Consider the following 19,769-nt stretch of genomic DNA (forward strand, 5'->3'; position numbering starts at 1 on the left):
TGTGAGAGGGCTTTGCTAGGCTTCTCTGTCGTTTTTCTTTTCTTTGATGTTGGAGTGTGCAGCTCCTTCTACATGAGACGAGATACTCCAACCAGCATATCCAGGGCTTGAGGTTCTCTACCAGTTTTGCCTCAGAGGCTACTGGTATAATGGAAAAAGAAATTGTATGTCTCCTGTTGGGAGACTCCAGGATGACCAGGACTGTGTACCTTCAGATGCCTGTGCAAGCTTAAAGCATGGTGTGGTAGCAGCTGAGCTCCCATCCTGAGAAGCTGGAGGGGCAGATCGATGAACAGAGTGAGGTACACCACTGCTAAGGGTCCCTTTGTCAAGAAGAGGCAGGAAAGTGGAAATGAAGGGGTCACCTAGGATCAGCTCCCACAAGACCATGGTGGCATCTGCATGTAAAAAACTTAAAAACATGTCTCTTAAAAGTGTACTGGAGTAAAGTAGGCAGATTTGTTTAAATAAAAGGAGTAACTTTTAACCCAAAGCTTGATCTGAGCCGGATCAAAAGTCAGCCTTGTTTACAGTTCAGTGAACTTTAAGCCCAGTGGTTTTCCACTTTGAGCTTGCATCAGATGTTGAGCAGCAAGAAGAAATGGCTTGTCTCAGATAAATTTGGCATGTACTAGAGGTGGCATGAGATCACCCTCACAGTCTTGAGCACCATGTGGGGTGTTAACAGTGTGTGAGATCACTGCTGTGTAGAAACACCCTGTTCTTGCTCCAAAGCAGTTAGACATTGTGTAGCCCCCCCACCCCCGGGCATCCCATGAGTCACCCCCAAGCAGCTGGCAGCCACCACCATGCCTGTCTGTGGAACATCTCGGCTGGATTTCGCCAGGTTCCCTGTCTGTACAGAAGTATGTCTGCTGCTGAGTTGTAGATGATTTTGGCACTTGTACTTATCCATGCAGTCGATCGAGGTCTGTTACTGTAAGAGATGACTGTAAATAGTCTTTGCTGCACAGTCTCATCTCAGAGACAAGTTTTGTAGTAGTCTGTACCTTCTCCCTGGTTTGTAAAGGTTTGTTTCAACCAAATGTCAAGTGTTTGATGCTGGGGTGCAGTTTCCTTCTTTGGGGGTTGGGGAAGCCCTAGCAAAGCACTTGGGCCTTCTGTGTCTGGGCTGTTGAGATGTTACTTGAAAGAATTGGGTGGATTTTGGGATTAGGCTTCCTGAGTGAGAGTAGTGCAGCATAGATTTGATTAGCATTGAAGTTGAGGGCGTGTACTTTTGGGTCAGGATTGTGCCATCGAAGCTGACAGCAGCAGGACGCCAACAGAAGTCATCAGGAACACCCCGTCCCACCCCTCTGATTTTTTACATGTGCTTTTTTGAGCTTCCCTTTAGGATTTACTTGGTGAAGAAGATGAAGTTGGGAATGGCATTGCTGTGAAATGGCAGACATGAGGACAGAGCTGACTGATATGGTGGAATGCTGAAAGAACTTCAGTATTTAAACAGAACTAATTGGTGATGTTATAAAAAGAAAAACTGCAATACAGATAAACTTAGGTTTCTCTTGGGGCATGGACTCTGCAAATTAAGGCTGTTACATGTCTGCTCATCTCAGGGCCCTCCAGCTCTTATGTTCTAGGAAACGGCTCGATTTTTAGCAGTTATGTTTAGAAAACCAGGTGGGGGTGAGGAGTGGAGTGTTGTAACTAGTAATGGAAATTATTGGCGGTTTCGAATGGCCTCTTCCGAAGCCATCTGTCCTAGGCACGACAGATGCCCAACTTCTATGTTTGGAGGGAGTTTCTGTCATGAAGGAAGTCTGGTGTCTTTGTGGCCAGGTGGCACTGAGTGGACCGGAAGAGAGCTGCTTGCTCATGTGCAGGAATCGAGCTCTTGGCAATAACGTCCTCCTCCTATATCTCATCACTCCTCCAATATCTCATCCCTTCTTCCAGTGAAGTGCTGGCTGGTCTTGGGGGGAGAGGATCTTTCATTGCTCTGGGAGGCTTAGACCTTTTTTAGGTCATACAAGAGCTCTAAGACTGCTGAAGTATGTTGTGCAAAAAGCAGTACGAGAGCCAATATTGAATGGAGGAGATACAAAACCGTCTGGGGCCCCCTTTACTGCCTTAGGGAGTAACTTATGTTTTCCTTGGAATTATCTGTCTAGATCTCTTCCTCCGTGCTGTAAGTCGCTACCTGGCTTTCATGAAAAACACATTTGTTCTGAGAGTTGTTGGTTGTCTCGCTTTTATTCCGCTTTCTCAGCCACCTCACTCTGCATCGTGCCCCTGGTCTGCCGTGGTGCCACAGGCGAGGCCTACGTACTCAGCCCGTGGGGCTACCACCAGTGGAGGCCGTGCGCTGGGGTGCCTGCTGGCTGCGTTTCTCCCCGGCACTACACAACCTGGGGAAGATGGGCCACCGTTAGTGACGCTGGGAAAGCAATATCCTGCAGGTTTCAGGAACTGTTGCTGCTGTGGGTGGTGGCCAAGTTACTCCTGTCTGCTTGTGCCAGTGAGGCAGTGCCATGGGGTTGGCAGAATGGATTGACATCCTTCGTAGTGGAGGCACAAACTCCTGTGTGCATGAAATTTCTGTGGCCTTAAATACCAGAGGGGAGAGAGCAGCCTCCTTCAAGAGGAGGCGTGTGGTTCAGATCCATGGTGGATCCATCTAGTTGCCATCTGACCATAGGAAGCAAGTGACGTGTTTGGGGACAGGAGCTGGGTAGTGCTTTCCAGGCTTTCCACCTGGTTTTCTGATAGAGGAAAAAGCAGGCTAAAACCACTTGGAGTAGAAAGTATTAAATAGAGTGGAGCAACACTAAAATGGCCTTTATTGCCTTTTTGGGATCTCTGAACCTCAGTAAACTTTAAATGTGTTTCAGTTTTGCAAGCATGGTGTTTTCCTCCCTCCGGCAACTGTGCAGATTTATTGCACTTCAGATCACTTGATATCATGCCCATAACCACACTGATCCATCACGGGGATGCTGTCAGGGTGTGTAAGTGGGAAAGAAAAAGGGCATTCTTTGAACAGGTCGTACCTGGCCCCATAGAGCTGCCAGACGCATGTTTTGCGAGCTTAGAGCTGGAGCTGGTGCTAGGCTGTGCCACGTCCCCCGTCCCACCGAAGAGGGGGTATTACATGCTGGTTTTAGAGGTGCCTGTTTGCTCTTGCAAAGTGTTCTCTGTGCTGGATCCGTAAGCAGAGGACATAGTCCTGGGCTTGGGTAGGAGGTTCCATTGAATCTGTTTTCCTTTCCTAAGCATCTGGGGTGGGGGCGGACACTGAGGGAAGAAAATAGCAAGGAGGTTTTAAGTGAAGGCTTTATTGGGAAAGTTTCATTAATGTTTTCTGTTTTTATAAATACATATGTGAAACTTTGAGGGGAGGAGGAGTGTCTTAAGCTCTTTAAGTGTCTTTAAATATATCTAGGCATCTAGATTTGTGCTATAAATTTATATTGCCTATGATTTATAAAATGGAATTTTATTCAGGCAAGGTCCCTTCCCTGGTGATGTTCTTGTGGGCTTATTGACAGTAGATACATTTGAAATGATGCTACAATGGGATAGTGTCACCAGATGAATAAATCAGACTTGCGTTTAAAAAACCAGAGCAGCACTTGCTGTTATTAACATCTGAAGTCCAGCCACACCATGAGCTCCCTGTGTGAGGACATGACTTGCTGATGTGCCTTGGCAAAATGCATATTTGACATCTGCTACTGCAAATATTTTGCCTTCTGAGAACCTGGCTTCAACATGAGTGATATCCGGGACTTTGGAGTATGTGTATTCCTGCATATTTGCTACCTTGGCTGCTCTGCTGCAGCCTGACACTGAACTTGGATAAGGGCTTCCTCGACAGCTTGTGTTGAGTTATACCCAGCTTTTTTCTGGTCGTTTCAGTCTCAGTTTAACCACTGGAACTGATGATGCATGGTAGAAGTGGTATCAATTTAGCTTACCTAGCACTGGCTATGAAGAGCAAAATCAACCGTTTTTGGTTTGTGGAAGAACATCTTATTCTTGTAATATGTTTTTTCTCCACCTCCTTTTCTGTCAGAGACAAAATAGTTAACTGTAATTTTGATGTTTCCATTTGTTTTCCATGCCTCAAGTTCCTTGCACAGAAAGGAGCTATTTTGGGTTTTGCCAGATAAGTAATTGAAGTGCTTGTTAAATAATATTTCTCACAATTTCTCTGAAAGTTACTTGCTTTGATGGGTGTCCTTTCTAATATTCTCTTTACTGCCATCGGGATGTGCCTTTTTTTTCAGCACCTGATACTTTTTGATGAACACACTTGACATCCATATGTGTGTCTACATTATAAAGTATAGATTTCCTCGTGAAAACCAATTTGTTTTAAACACAATGCAAGCAGTCTTTTGCTTAACATAGAGGGGTTTGAATAGTGCTTTCTGAAGTCAGTGGCCAGAATTCCCATTTTACTTCTGTCCTCCAGTGAAGTTGGTGTGGTGGAGCGCTGCTGTTGAGTGCCAGCCTGCCCATTGCTAACAGGCACGAGCTCTGGGTACGAAGAGGAAAACCAAATCTCAGTAGTGCTGTTGGACTGAAAGCTAGCAATGGTAGATGCACAGTTCTGTAAGTTTATTTCACTGTCTTAGGTTAAATTGAATTATATTGTTCTTCGAGCAAGTTGTAAAGAGTTACTGTGTTGTCCTTGAGGAGACAGAAAGACATAGCACCCACCTGCAAAGGGCTGGTATCAGAGAAATATTATCCTGAAGGGTAGCGTAGCTGTAGCCAGCACAAAGTGTGTTTATTGTCCCAGGTCCGTGGAATACCAATTACACGTTTTGGCATGCAGTGATATTTACAGAGGCATTAAGTGTTGACCTGACACATGCTGCTAATTTAAAATAAAGAAGCACTCCCTTCTCATTTTGAAAGATAAATGTCATAGCGAAACACATGACTAGTGGGAAACAAAGAAGTGATTTGTTTGATTTGAAGGCGTAATGTTCCATATAAAGGAAATAGTCCTAAATGAGTGATTGCACCCTGATCTTTAAAGCTTGACAGGGGGTGGAATTTTTACTGTTGGCTTCAGTGTGGGAACAGTTACAATAAATCTGACTGATAATGAAAACCTCACTGTTAAAGTCATGACGCTGGGAGGTCCAGCTATGGGAGAAGCAGTGCTTTTGGGAAATGGTGCTGTGCATGCATGCTATGATGCACTTCCTTTCTCTTTCTTCAACTTGAACTTGAAACTGTCAATCTTAGAAATCTAAAAGGTTTGTTACCAGCAATGGTCCCCAAATATCTTACTGAGTGAGGCTCCTGTGGGCATGTGCCCATCATGAAATGGCTTCTGTGTTGAACTGCGCCCTGACAGTTCCCATGGTGGCTGTCTGACCGCATCCAAGGGGGAACACGCTGCCAGAGCCTGGGTCTTGCCTGGGGCATGCTGGCACCCCACACAGGTGGGGTCTCTTTCCTGTCTGTTACTGTTAGCAAGGAATATTCAGAGGCATCTGTTTGTGGGGTATGAAGCAAGTAATTGCAATGGTCCTGGTCCCACCAGCTGAGAGCTTGGTCCTGTTCCAGAGCTCATAAACATGTTGTCCCTCTGGGCAAGTAACCCACTAAGCAAGACATGTGTATATGGTATTGTCCACCATGACATGCCTTGATAATTATTTTTTCCAGTCTTAAGAGTTAAATTGTCCTTCCATCTTCATGCACCTGCTAAGGACCTCACAGTAGCCTATTTCTCCCTTAGCCAGCAGGGTCAGGGACAGTTACTGCTGGTCCAGGGCGATGGTTAGAGCTTGTGGCTTTGCACAAGGAGAAGATAGACTTTTTGGTGTTAACCACTTTTCTGACAGGGTTGTAGTTAGAGGTGGTAATGCAGTACATTTGTTGGAGCTGAAGGTCATCCCTCTGTGGATGCCAATCTCTGAACAGGTAGGCAAAGGGACAGGACTGTCGCTTTTGGAGTCACCAGCTGTTAGAGCACCATGGCTGTGCTGTAACACTGTTTGTTGAATCCCTCTCTTCCTCTCTTGGTATGTCAGTGTTGAAGACTGTCCCCACACATGCGAGTTTGTGTGTGCTCCTGGTCTGGACAGGAGCACAGCAGCAAACAGAGGCCCGCTTCTTGGCAAAGCTGCTTCTCGGCCCTTGGGTGCTGCTGGGCATACGGCCGCTTGCTGGAGCGGACTTGTCAACTCCTGTTACTTGCTAACGTAAAGTGGTTTATTAGAGCTGAGCTCCCCACAGCTCCAAACATACACTTCATTTAAGACCATGCCCTGGGCTGGGCCTGGGCCAGAACTGTGCAGGCATCCGGAATGGCAGGACCTAGAGATGGAGAGCCACAGCAGTGTGGGTCACCTCTTCCCTTGGATCTTAGTGGCCGATGGTGGCAGTGCGGTTCTGCAGGTGCCTGACAGAGCATCGGCAGTGAGTGGACGCAAGACTGCTGCTTTTTAATTAGGGCAGAAGGGGAGGCATTGTGGTGCTATGCAGAGCCACCCTCCAAAACCCACATGGGACCTTGGAAAAGAGCGGGAATAAAGGGCTGACGCAACCAGAAATGAAAGCTTCTGCCTTTATTAAATCCCAATGTTTGTTGACACGTAAAACCAAAATGAAACACATGCTTAAACTTTCCCCTGTGCCTCCCCCCAAAATCTGCCTCTCCTGTTCTCCTGGAGGATCTTTTTCAGCTCTGACAGCAGCGTATTTTTTCTGGCACGTGCAGAGATTTTTAATGAAGGCAGGACTAATGGAATGATTTATTTCATTAGCAAGTGACTTGTATAGATCCTCAGTGCGTCACCTGAAATGTAACCATGTTCCTCACTTAAAATAATTATTTTCCTCATTCTCCACATAAAAATTCCTCATTTTCCACTCTCTTTTGTTCTGTTTGCTGATATTGGAAGCACTTACTTAAATGTATGGCTCAACAAATGTTTTATTTTCACAGCACAGTGATGTTTTGGAAAAAAGGAATTGCTAGAAGCAAGTGTTCCTTATTTATATATTTACAAAATTGAAATACACACATTTGAATTAACAGGCCAGGCTAAATAAAGTATCAGAGAGATCTTATGAAACTTGGCTCCAGCAAAACAGGAGTTTAACTTGAACAAATGTATTATCACGTTTCATCAAGTATATGAAAAGTATAGCTTCTTCATTTTGCAAAATGGCATGATCTAATTTGTTTAATACTATAAAGGCTCCGGATAATCTTTTTTTCCCCAGGACAGGAGTAGGGAATTCTAAAAGCAGATGTGGATTCAAGGTTACTTGTCGAATCCCAATTTTTTCTCGTCTTCAGTTTCCCTGGGTATGTTGTTGAATGGAGGGATTCGACCCTATACCTCCATGTCCTTCCTCTTTACGTATCCTCTTTCCACAGAATTTCATGTGAACTCATTCTGCCTCTGCTATCAGCCACTGCTCTCTTCACAGATGCTTTACAGTGGGTGCTGGGTAGAGGAAATGGTTAGTACCAAGAATGTATAAAAAAAGAATAAAAAGTTATAGTTGAAGTATAAAATGTTCGTATGGGGGAGCATAAAATAATTCAAAACGACACCAGCAAAAGCTGGGAACAAAGATTTTCTGCTTTGTATTTAGGGATAGCACAGTTGTGGGTACAGATGGAAATGCATAAATGAAGGAAACCTGGAAAGAAATGTAAATGCTTTAAGTTTAAATATGAAATCATTATCACATTACCCAAAAAAGACTAAGGAACAACTTTCTGCAGTGAAAAGCTTTTGTGCATACATCAGAGGCAAGAAAACTGCAGGTGAATAATGCTGACATATGAATGGGGAGACCAAGGAGAGACATAGTAGAACAGGTGGACATGATCCCTGCATGTGCCCGTCCCCAAAGGTTGCATCTCTCAAATTGTTGTTTAAATTAAATTAAAGGTGTTTTTTCACATGATTGTATTTTAGAGGCACTCTAGTGGATCCATTGCTTCAAACCAGTCAACATCATAAAAAATAACTAACACCTGTACAATGTGCAAGAATTAATGGAGAAGTCTCATCTGTTTGCAAGAGTCATGTTTCAATTCTACCTGCTTATTTCTTCTCTCATTTTCAAAAGTTAGGGAAGCTGGAGAGAGGGAAACAGCATGCTTATGCTTTTCAAGGTTTTGATGAGATTGCTAAACCAAGAGCCTCAGAAAAAAAGCAAAAAACTAAACTGGCATGGGATGAGAAACCTCCAGTCCTGGATCAGTGACTGCCTAAGGGGTAGGAAACCAAGCAGTCAGGTTTCACAACATCACAGAAGTCCCACAGGGATTTTCTTCAAGATCTCCGCTGTTGAGCAGTGATAACGGATCTGCAAAGGAGAGGAGGAAGGGCTAAGTTATGGGCTTGGCTTCCTTTGTTTTCAGAGTGCTGCCGGGACCAAAGAAAACACTGCAGAGGGATCCAGCGATCCTGGATGGCTAGGCAGCACAATGGCAAAGGAAGCCTGGGCTAGCAGGGGTAAGACAATGCTCTTTAGTCATATTTTATTCCTGCCCTCCGCCCTGTGCTGAGGACAATTCTCAGTGAGTCAGTGTTGCTTGCAAAATATCCTGAAGTCATTGCTGACAGCCTAGAGCTCAGGGTTTAGAAATGGTCAGGAAGGGAAATAGAAGTGGAGGCAGTTTTGGAAGGAAAACAAAGTATCCCCGTTGCTATGTTGCTGCTGGACCGTGTGGCCTGAGCGTGTGCAGCTGGGGTGTCCCCGTCTGCCTCCTTGGGGGATGTTTACGTGTCGTTAATGGTGCTGGGGGAAGTTGACGAGAGAGTCGGAGGTATGGAAAAGCTGCTGTGCAAGGGGGGATTGGAACAAGCGGGAATCAGCGTGGAGGAGCAACAAGTGAGGAGAGGAAGGTGTTGGGAGAGGTGTTGCAATCATGAACGACATTCAGAAAATGAAGGCAGAAGGATTACTGTGAGTGCAGTTGGGTTCACCGGTGTGAAGCGAGGGGAGGGGTGAGAGTGCGCGATCTGCACCGTGTGCGATTGCAGATTTCATTGCCTCGGGTTGTTTGGGAAATGTAAGTGGTTTCAAGAAGCAATTAAACAAATGCACAGAGGATGGGTATTGGTACAGCTGATGGCACAGCTCCGTGGAAGCTGCGTGTGTTTACTGGAAGAGAAATATATTTGTATGTTTGTCCATGCTTCCATGGTTTCTCCGTGTATCTGCTGTCGGTCACTCTAGGAGACAGGTAAGGGCTTGATAGACTTTTTGTTTAACGAGGTGAAGACACTGTTGCTTACAGTTTTAGGGTAAATCTGCTGCGGGCTGTGGAAATGGGGTTGTGCCGTGTTCTCTGCCAGGGCACTGCTAGCTGCAGCTCTCCACGTGGATGGCAGTGTCTGGGACATGAGAGGGGAGGCAGGACTTTCACACTCTTCTGTACTTTGATGATTAAGACCTGAGTCCAGTGAGATACTTGGACAATAAAGAGTAAGCATAAGAATGTGTGAACAGGATATAATTCCCTGACTGCCTTGAAGATACTGCATCACTGCTTGTTCTCTGCAAGGATTAATTTAACTGCAGAGGACTTGCTGTGTGGGGTTAGCCTGCCGGTCAGCCAGCGCTGCCCCCCACAGCCACAGCAGGCTTTAGGTTCCGAGAAGGCAGAGACTATTTGTTTAAGTATTTTTATAGGTTTGGGGGATTTTTTTTGTCCTTTCTTAGTACTCATAGCTGACACCTTGTGTTTTGTGTACGTGGCAAGTTTCTGTCACCTCCAGAAGAGCATATTTGTACTAACCGCTGTGATACAGAAGGACCCGCAAGTGACTTGTCTAAAGGTGTGCAAGAGAGCAGCTCCTGTGAGTGATCCTGCCTTGCCTGTAAGAGCAGCTGCATTCCTGCTCAGCAGAAAAGGTTTGATTGCAGCATGCTTGAGAGGGATCTCGTTAGGACGCTACTTGTGCAAATAAAATAAAATCATATCATGTGAAGTAGTAGTAATGATTAAACTGAACTGCAGTGAACCTCTGGTGAAGTGTTGTGGCGCTGCTAAAACGTACTTGCTTGCAAAACCCACTTTGTCAAATTACAGATCAAAGGAAAATAACTGTTCACATTGCCGCAGCACGCACAGTCATCAAAGGCAGGGATCACACTGTGCTGGGTGCTGAAGGTGAGTCTTCCAGGTTCCTTTGTGTTGCCTAGGGAGGAGAGGAGGTGTTGTGACTTGGGCATCCTCTGCGATGTGGCACCAGGAGGAGCGTCCCAGCGGGAACTTGCAGTGACCTGTAAGGTTGTTCCACTGCGGTGAACCTGCCACTCTGCTAGATTATCCTAGCAGTGGGAAACAAAAACTGATGGAACTGAGATGTGCCTGCTGTCACCTACACCTGGAAATCCATCAGGACAGGATTCTGAAAGCACGGCAGAGCCTTCCAGGGCCTGGAGCGAAGAGGTCTGCTCTGCAGGGCGGTAGGCAGCCAGAGTACATCCCATCGTGTGGAGGTCTGCCCATGCAGAAGATCTTGGTTGAGTTTCCTGAAAGCCAGACCCTCATGTTGTGTAAAGAATTACAGCATGAATGAAGTCTGCACGAAGCGTGGTTGGAGGGAGGTGTCTCAGAGTTTTGTACTAAGCTTGCACTGGACAACTCTATTTCAGTGTTTCTCCCTCTTGATTTGGGAAATATTGCTGTCCAAGCGTGGTTTGCCTGCGGAGCCTCTGACAGCATGTAGGCTGACACAGTGGTGCTTTCCCCTTTAGCAAATAGCTTTGGCAGTCTCCTGCCATCGTGTGTCTCTTTCTGTTCCCAAGGGCAGCGGGCGTACACCAAACAGGCGGGCCCACCGGGGTCTCCAACTGTGGAGGGGACCGGGAGAGAGGAGGGGTGAGAGTGTCTTGCAGAGACCACAGCAGAAGAGGAACTATAAACAGCACAGGAACTGTAAACAGTTAACAGGGTTAACTATACGCAGAAGAGAGTGTAGTGATAACCTGAACCCCTCCTGATACCCCCCTTCCCCAGGCTGCTGTACTCTGCATCTGAAACCATACTGGCCAAAAAGACTTCAGCGTGCCTTTCTAGCACTTGCTTCTCAAGCAAATGGAAACTGAGATGGTCTGTGGAGGCAGGGGAAATTACTTCAATGAAAGCTAGAATTACTTGTGCTTCTAGGATTTTGATTTTTTTTTTCTTAGTTTATGAAGTGGGGGTGGAAGAATGTTTAAGTGGGCTGCTCTGTGAGAAATCAGGATGCGTTCCTTAATAGAGTTAAAAGAACATATAAATAGCATTAGGATGCTTTAATAATTTAGTATTTAATCCTATAAATGGTAGCATTTGTAATTTAGCTTATGTGGCATGGTACTGACTCAGAGTTCCTGTGAATGCAAGCTACTTGAATTGTATAACACTGTGAAGCTATAAAGTCTAAAATACATTTGTCTATTTTGTGAAAACCTGTGGATTAAGGTATGTTATAAAGCAATTTCTCATATGCTCACTCCAAAAAAGAAGGGAGTCTTCTCTGCCATTGCATCTGAGAAAGTGTCTGAATTGCCCAAGAGCAGACAGTAAGATATTTCCCTAGGAAAAATTAACTTTTTTCTTTCCTTTCCCCTGTTCATTGTGTTAAGCATCAGCACTAGGATTTTTCCTTGACTATTGCTGGTATATCCACTGCTCAGAGCCTTGTCCATGAAGAAGGCTGTCAGTCTGGTGGGAGAATAGAGCAGGCAGCCTGTGAACCAGTTCCTGCTTTAGCCAAGAGTAGATTTCAGACTAAGAAGAAAGATGCCCGTTTTGAGTGGGCATTTAATCATTTAAAAGGCTTATGTGGTGTTAATGTGTTTGCTGCTGACCCTTCCATGCCTGGGTAGCAGCTTTTGTGGGACTGTAGGGCTTATCTGAGGAAATACTTGCTCATCCCCTGAACCACAATGTTCTTCCATAAAAGGTTTTTTTCCCCCTCTTTTTTGCAGGTCTTTCTTGAACTCTTCAGTGCACCACAGAACTGTTGCGTTTTGGGATATCCTGCCTAAATCCTCAGAAAAAAACCCTCTAACAGCCAAAAATGACCTGAGTTGGAGAGCTGCTGCTTTATCTGCAGGTAGTACATTGGTAGCTCAGTGGCTTCTCAATACCAGAGCTTTGCACAGCTTCCTTTCAGCAAGTTGCTCAAGGAGGGAGTTGTCACTAGGGTCCCTCTAGGATGAGTAGTGATCTGCATGTTTATCTTCTGAGGAGCACGGGGACACCTCATGTCTCTTTACCACTCCCATGTCCTGGGACGCATCCCAGAGCAGCCACGTAGGGAAATGAGCAGCTGTCCTCCTGTCTTCTGTGGTCCCATGTGCTGCTCACAAGGCATTTATGCCCCAGCATGTTTCCTACACCAGCCCCTTGTGCTGCCTAGGATAAGCTGCCCTTTGGGCACTCCTGCTGTTGAATTTCCCTCTTCTGTAACATGTTGGCAGCTGGAAGTATCTGCTAATATGAGGCAGTGCAAAGGAGGACAGGCAGTACAACAGGGTCTGGCTTTGCTTTTTCGAGGGGTAACATACCTTGAATAATGTTTATCAAAGTGCATTTATGAACCCAAACATGCCTCAAACCCTACTGTAGATTAATTGGCTCCCAGGAGCCATTTAGTGAGGCTTCATATTGGGAGTGCACTCAGCCCACTGCAGGCTTGCAGGAGTTCCCTGTGAAGTCACCAACTGTGTCAGTACCATGCTGGTGAAACTCCCACTGTTCATGAACTTGCAGCTTTTATCTCAACAGTTCTGTGCCTCATTATGTGCTTCATTAATGTTCATGTCTATGGTCAAGTAGAAGCTCAGTTCTAGAAATGCTAGTGGTGGAATTTGGATATTGGCTGGCGGAAATGGGTGGTGAAGGAAAGAAAAGTGAAGACTTAAGCTGCCGCTGGTGTGATACTGGCTGTGTTAAGCTTGACTGTCTGTTGTGGAAGAGAATAGAAAAAAGGTTTGAGTGGCAGTGGCCTCAGATCACCATTACATAGCATGCAATGGCTAATAGCCAGCTCAAATCTTTCCCTTTGATATTTGAGGTGGTGGCCTTTGGAATGATATCTTTAAAACAACCTGAAATTTTAAATTACCCCTATGTGCTCCCTCTCCCTTCCCACTGCTCACACACTAATGTTTATAACTTTATATATACGCATGCCTGTGCATGCAGCCCTGACTGAGATGTGTTCCTCTCTCCCAGGACCAGCTTCCTGCCCTGAGTTCAGTGTCCCATCTGGATGCACCGTACACTATGGTTCACATCAATGTGTTGAAAAAATTCATGTGTGTTCTTGTGGTGATACTGGTAGCACTGACGGTTTGCCTATGGAGAGAGACAAGAAGAAGCTACTACATTCCTTTCAAGACTGAGAACAATGATTTGCAGGTTCAGAGGACTTTGGAAAAATGGAACCCACTTAAATCACAGGGCCTTTTCCATGAAGCAGCCAGTGAATTGGGTCAAATACCCAAAATGTGGTTTGGTAACCACAACAAAGTAAAAGGCAGCACCTCTCGAACAGCTGAAAAGTCCAGGAAAGCAACTGACTCTGTGAAGGTATGGGATAAGGACAGTTCATCCAGAAATCTCATACCCAGGCTGCAGAAGGTCAGAAAAAACTACCTGTCCATGAACAAGTACAATGTGACTTATAATGGGAAGAGGAATGCTGCTAAACTCAGTCCAGAGAAGTTGCTCTGCCAGCTACGGGACAGGGTGAACGTGACCATGATACAGGGATCAGATGGTCCTTTTGATACCTCTGAATGGCAGCAATACCTACCAGGGAAAAGCCTCAATGAAACTGTGGGCCGCCTGGGTCGCTGTGCTGTCGTGTCCTCAGCAGGGTCTCTGAAATCATCTCATTTGGGACAAGAGATAGGTTTGTATCTTTCTATTAGCATAAAGTCAAATAACATTGTTTTATAACTTACGTTGAATAGAAGCAACCTACTGTCATGCTCTTACCAATAAGTGTCTGGTGTGGTCACAAAGGTGTTTAAGATAAGTTGAAATATTATCCTAAAACTTCTTCTACAGTTAGTGAACATTACAGCCTAGGAGGAGATGGGAGTAATGATCAGATACTCTCTTCCTCTCTCGAGTGTACGCTCTGCACAGTGTCGGCTGCCTTGTGATACCCCAGATCACAGTGCCTGTGAGCCTTAGACCTTGAGCAGACCAAAACAGACAAGCCCCAAGAGAGTGGAAGGGTTGGGTTGAGCTGAGAGGATGATGTATGTACAGGTAGTTCTATTCCAGGTAGTCCTTTCCATTTTCATGGCTGTGTTGGCATCACTAGAGGGTAGCACTCATACTAGATACCAGAGAGAGGTCTTGGTTCCTCAAGTGTTTGTTTCTTGAGAGGTTTTGCGGAGGATTGAGTAATGCCAGTGCGCTAACTGGACAGTCAGTGGTCAGAAAATTTTTCATTCAGAGAGACTTCTTTGGAGAAGTAAAAGAAAATGCTAAAAGGGAAAAAAACCCACTGGGGACAGCCGTAAGCAATCTTCTGTAGTTGACCCAGCATTGAGTGGAGGAGCTGGGCACAGAGAAGTCTTCAGAGATCCCTTCCAACCTCAGTGATGCTGTAATTCTTGCTCATGGCTTTCCAAAAGGGGCACTGCTTCATTCAGAACCATAAGGCAGTGGCTGAATTTGAGTGGCCCAGAGACAATGGAAAAACTTTACAGAGCTTTATTTTATCACTTCTTTAGACAAAGTTTGATGAAGCTTTGCAAAGTCTTATCTGACCATATTTATCTGAGTTTGATGCATTAATTATTAAATGCTGAAGCCTTAGTATTGTACTGTGGATTACAAATTAGCATGTTTTGATACCAAAGCATTTTATGTCTTTAAGAAAGCAGCAGGCAGGGGAAACCAGCTCTCCAGCTTTCAACTCTGGATTTTGTGCCTGGCAGAAAATTTTCCCGTGCCTGCAGTTCCCTCAGCTTTCCTCATTAATTGTTGTTTGAGGCTCAGTTAAGATTCACATTTTGCTAGACTGCGGCCTCACTGAAGGAGCAGTTTTAAAGCCTAGGAGTTTTTTCCCTGGTGGAAATTGTTTGGAGACTTTGGTGTGTTTGTAAGTCGTTTTTTGGATCAGGTCCCTCTGGCCTGCAGTAAGCTGCAAGTAGCCTTCATCCTCTGAACGAAGTAGATGGATAGCTTCTAATACATTATTCATGGCCGTTTTAGGCAAAGCTTTCAGAATCATAATCCCTGATGCTCGTGGGAGGGTCAGTATTTTATTCTGGTACTTGCTCAGAAACACTCCCCCAAACTCCACTGTGCTCCACAGGGCAGGTGGGCAGGCTCTAGAATGAGGTTGAACAGTCCAAAGTGTGTTAAAATGGTATTAAAGATGCAATTAAAGAGATAGTGACAGTATGAACCAGGATAGCATTGCCTCCTGATAAACATTACAGATGTGCATTGGTTGGTGAAATTGTTTCTGCCTTTTAGGAGTGTTTGAGGCCAGGTGGGTTGAGTAACTGTCTTGGCTTGTTTAGGTCCCCGTTGAAGTAGAAGTAGGTTTCCGTCATAGCTAAAGATTTCCACAGAAGTGACCTTCTGGTGAACACCCTCCCCTGACATAGCTGGCTTGTGTCCAAGGCTTATGTCCACAGACTCCAGCATACCAATAAAACTTCTTGCTCCTCTGTAAGGAGACCCTCTCGAGGGCTGAGGGTGGTGTTTATGGAGTGTTGTAATGCAGTCCATGCAAGCCCTGGATTCAGTGTCGGAGCAGCCAAGAAGTGCAGTGGGCTGTGCTCTGACTGCAGCACAGCGGAAAGGGCATCAGCCATGGAAAGCCGTTTCATTGTTCCTACAGCCAGTCTCTGAGCCTGTCCCCAAAACTGAAGCACCAGTTTGTTCCAGATCACAAGGGATGGATGCTGGAAAGGCCACTGTGCAATGTGCCTGAGGCAAATGCCATTAGCCCCTGCTGGTGTCCCTGGCTTGTTCCTGCACCTGGGTTGCAGACTTCAACCTTTCTGCTCAGGCAATCATCTCTGCTAGTGATTCTGCAGTTTGGGGCACTTGCAGCCTTCAGCTGGACAGGGTGAATAGCGAAGGATTTGGGAATATTCAGTGTATTTATGTACTTTTTTTTCCCCCAGTTTTGACCTGATGTATTTTCATGTTGGAAAAGCCATGGTTTTGTTGGAGGAAGGTGCCAGAAAGGTACTAAATCTGACAGGCTTAAAATGAAGTAAATATTTGTTCTGTGTAATCACATTAAGATATCAAATGAGCAATTAATCAGCGTAAGGGAGGCTGTCAGAGCAGAACAGGGAGAAGTTTGTAAACAAGCAGCTATTATCTTACTGGGCTCTTGGTGTTATTGGAGGTTATGAATTGCCAGTGGAAAATCTGATACCAAGTGCATCACAACCACCTGGAGAAGAAGTGCTTCAGAGAACCAGCTACTTTGCCTGTACAGTCATTAAACACCCCTTTAAAATGCAAATTTAGGGCATAATAACACTTGGTGTCTGGCTGAAGTTACATGGGGAAATTATAACTCTCCACTCCATTGATGCAAGGTAGGGTGTGGAGTTAAGGGTCTGTAGCAGCAACTACAGAGCCGCTTCTCAGCGTGGGCACGTTTTTTTCCAAAACATCACCTTTCTGGGTTTTGTGTGTTTCTGTGGAAGGGCTCTAAGCAAGGTCCACTTGTCTTTGAGAATAAAGTAGCTGAGAAAAGAGTCTTCAATGCCAGTGGTTACTGATCCTCCAACATTGCTCGTGCAAACACCCCAAAAAGATCAGGTTCTGGACCAGGCGAGCCCTTCTGCCCTGGCTGGGGATTCCACAGTTCCCCACAGACCCTGGCTGCAGCTGCTGTGAGCTGTGGTCACATGGCCTCAGCAAGAAGGCAGGGAAGTTGGTCCTGCTCCTCTAACTCAACGCCTCTGATCACATGAAAGGTTTCCTGTCCAAACCTAGCCAGTAGGTATGGCAAAGCTGGGGTGCTGGGTTGATGGGCACGAACACCCTCTGTGCCGCAGCAGCAACTTGGCTCCATGGCAGTACGGCAGCATAGCCAGCTGTGCCCAGACAGAGTAGGGTGCTGGAGGAATGCTGTGCTATCTTAAGACATGATGCCAGCAGAGGAAAATGCAGTGAATCCCAAGGCATGTAACAAGCCGTGCCTGTTAAATGCACAGCAGTGGTTTTATTTCTGTAACGTGGGAGGTGTGCTGGCAGGCTGAAGTCAGCTTCGCTTTCCTCTGTGGTTATTATACGTTTTTCTCAGGCTGGTCAACCTCCAGGCTGCAAGAAAGGACGCTGGCTTGCTGTTACTTCCTAGTTCCTTAGTTTGCAGCCAGCCACACGGTAGATTAATGATATATTGGTCTATCTCCTGATAACGTGTTTAGAAAGAGGGAGAGGGGGAGTGATGCTGCAGTCCTCCATGCAGAGCAAATGCTAGGGCTGATCTCTCAGGCTGCCAGTATATTGTAGTTTTAAAAAGTGGATTTTTAAAAGTGTATACCTCGTGAAGTTAGACTAACAACTTCTAGAGATTCTGCCTTGGTACTTGCAGTTGTTATGTGGAAAGCCAGGGACTAGCCAGGTTGTATTAGAAATGCAGGCGCGTAACATTACACATCTCTTCTAGCACCCAAAAACTATTTGTTAGGTCACAGGTTTTTACTTCATTTTGCTTTCAGACAGCCATGATGCCGTCTTGCGATTCAATGGGGCTCCTGTCAAGGGGTTTCAAGAAGATGTGGGGCAAAAGACAACAATTCGTCTTGTGAACTCCCAGGTAGGTCTGACGAAAGTATGCCAAATGGGCCAAGGGTGGCAGAGCTGCGTACCTCCCCTGTGCTGCCTGGGAGCTGGGCAGCAAGCTGAAATAACAACATCCACGGGGCTTCTGGGTTCTTCTGCTGCTGGGAGGTCTTTAAAATGAAGTTGGGGAGAAAAGGCCTTTCCATCCAATTTCTCTTGTCCCTAGGAGATAGCCACAGGATGGGAATGTCTTGCCTCGTAATGGGGAACGGTAGACCTGAGATTACTGCAGTTAAACTAGCACATGCTAGTGAACCTGCCATAGCCTGCTTGCGATTTATGGCAAGCACAGGCTAATTTGATTTTTGTCTTGGCTCGAAGCCTCTTTGTTAGTACAGGAAGGCCAGCTGCGAGCTTGCTGCTGTGCTTTGGGAGCATGAGGCAGGAGCGACACTGCAGCTCACTTAACACTGCTCAGCAAACTAAAGTGTGCCAAGAGATGAGTTCTGCTTGCCCCAGAGATGGGTATGGAGGATGACAGGAGTTTGTTTGGCTTTTAATAAAAGAACAGTACTTCTTTTCTGCCCAGTGATGTCAGAAACTCTGTAGATAACACATTAACCAGGGTTGTTAAATGGCCAAAGACAACTGGCAAAGAACCCACCTTTAAAACTGTAGCCTGCATGCAGTCAGGAGAGGGTAGGGGCTCAGGTGGGTGAGTCAGAGGGCCCGGGACCTCATTGCAGAGCACAGCAGAAATGCAAGGCATCACTTAACAAGTTATATTCTCCTTGACTCTGAGAGCTGCTTCTGGGTATGAGGCTGTCCCTCTACTACTTTTCTTTGGACTTCAATCAACTTTGAAGGAGACCCTCAATGGTTAGGAACCATGTCAGGCAATATGTAAACAGGGTTAGTAAGCCACCCATTCAGAGACTGTCGCTGCTCTGTGACATCTTGTAGAGTGTTTGCATGCTGCTTCCATATAGCTGTTACCCCATTTTGGGGGGAGAAGTTTTCAAGTGTAGACATGAAGAGAGAAGAGGAAATAGGAGTGGCATGTGCTGGTGAGATAATGAAGGGGTCAGTAAAATACCGGATAGGCCAAGAGCTGGTGTGGCATTGCTGTGCGATGTACGAACACCTCCTCACCCAGGGAGAGGGGGAGGTGGCTGCAGGCACGCAAAGAATGAGGGGGTAAATGGGGGAGAGACAGAGGACTGAAGTGTAGCCTTTGTGCTCCAGAGCTGAAAAGGCAGTTTCCTTTCCTCACCCCAAAGATAATATTTATAGGCCTGGAAGTTTCCTCATCTGCTCCTGTGTGATGGCTCCAGGGGTCACAAGGTTTGAAGTTTCTCCAAGCAGCAGCAGGAGCTTGGCCATCCTCTTCAAAGGCAAGATGTGGCGCTAGTGTAACCAGTTTCCCCAGTTCATTTTGTGTGTCTTCGGAACTATATTCTTGCTTCTTGTGTGAATGCTGTTGGCTACGTCTCCCTGCTCTTGGGTCTCAGCTTCTCCCCTTTCTACTGTGCTCTGTTCTGCTGCTTGCTGCATCTCAATTCCCGAGCATTAAACCACCAGTTAGATGTGGGACAGTTAGTCCTTGCTGAACCAGTCTGGTTTTAGCAGACATATCTGGCTGCTGACATCCTTCTTCCTCTGCCCTTGTTTGAACTCTCCATTTTTTTTAATCTTTCCCTTCTGTGTGTATTTTTATGATGTCAGATAGGTGTTACCACTTCAGAAAACTTCCTCTGGAGGATGTGCTCATTGCCAAATTTACTGTGATATGAAGTCATTTACCAGCAAAATCATATGTGACCTGTGTGATACCAGGGTTATCTGCAGAGGGAGAATTGTACGGTTGTAATAGAGAAGTAGTAGCTTTCCGTGTGGATGCTCTAATTTTTGATCAAGTGTAGCTATAGCCATGTCATTATAGTACTTCTGTTCTCCATGCAGATCTGCCTGCAGGCATGGGTGGTGTTTTTCATCTGCCACCATCACCTCTGAATGGAGACACCAGCTT

At 45.7% G+C, this 19,769-nt stretch overlaps 1 protein-coding gene across 8 annotated transcripts in view; it reads left to right on the forward strand.

Annotated features, from left to right (window-relative positions):
- Window positions 1-19,769, forward strand: part of ST6GAL1 (ST6 beta-galactoside alpha-2,6-sialyltransferase 1) — a 46,754-nt gene that overhangs the window by 18,836 nt on the left and 8,149 nt on the right. For 5 of the 8 annotated variants that reach the window (XM_074912339.1, XM_074912336.1, XM_074912337.1 and 2 more), the window contains exons 3-5: window positions 11,941-12,068; window positions 13,193-13,874; window positions 17,677-17,774. In XM_074912339.1, the coding sequence (XP_074768440.1) occupies window positions 13,244-13,874; window positions 17,677-17,774 (729 nt within the window). In that variant the 5' untranslated portion in view covers window positions 11,941-12,068; window positions 13,193-13,243. Of the gene's footprint in view, window positions 1-8,385; window positions 8,469-8,759; window positions 8,783-9,115; window positions 9,203-11,940; window positions 12,069-13,192; window positions 13,875-17,676; window positions 17,775-19,769 lie in introns of those variants that run through there. The other 3 variants (XM_074912342.1, XM_074912344.1, XM_074912343.1) reach the window with 3 other exon arrangements.

Source organism: Athene noctua, chromosome 8 (assembly GCF_965140245.1).
Source record: "Athene noctua chromosome 8, bAthNoc1.hap1.1, whole genome shotgun sequence".
NCBI lineage: Eukaryota > Metazoa > Chordata > Aves > Strigiformes > Strigidae > Athene > Athene noctua.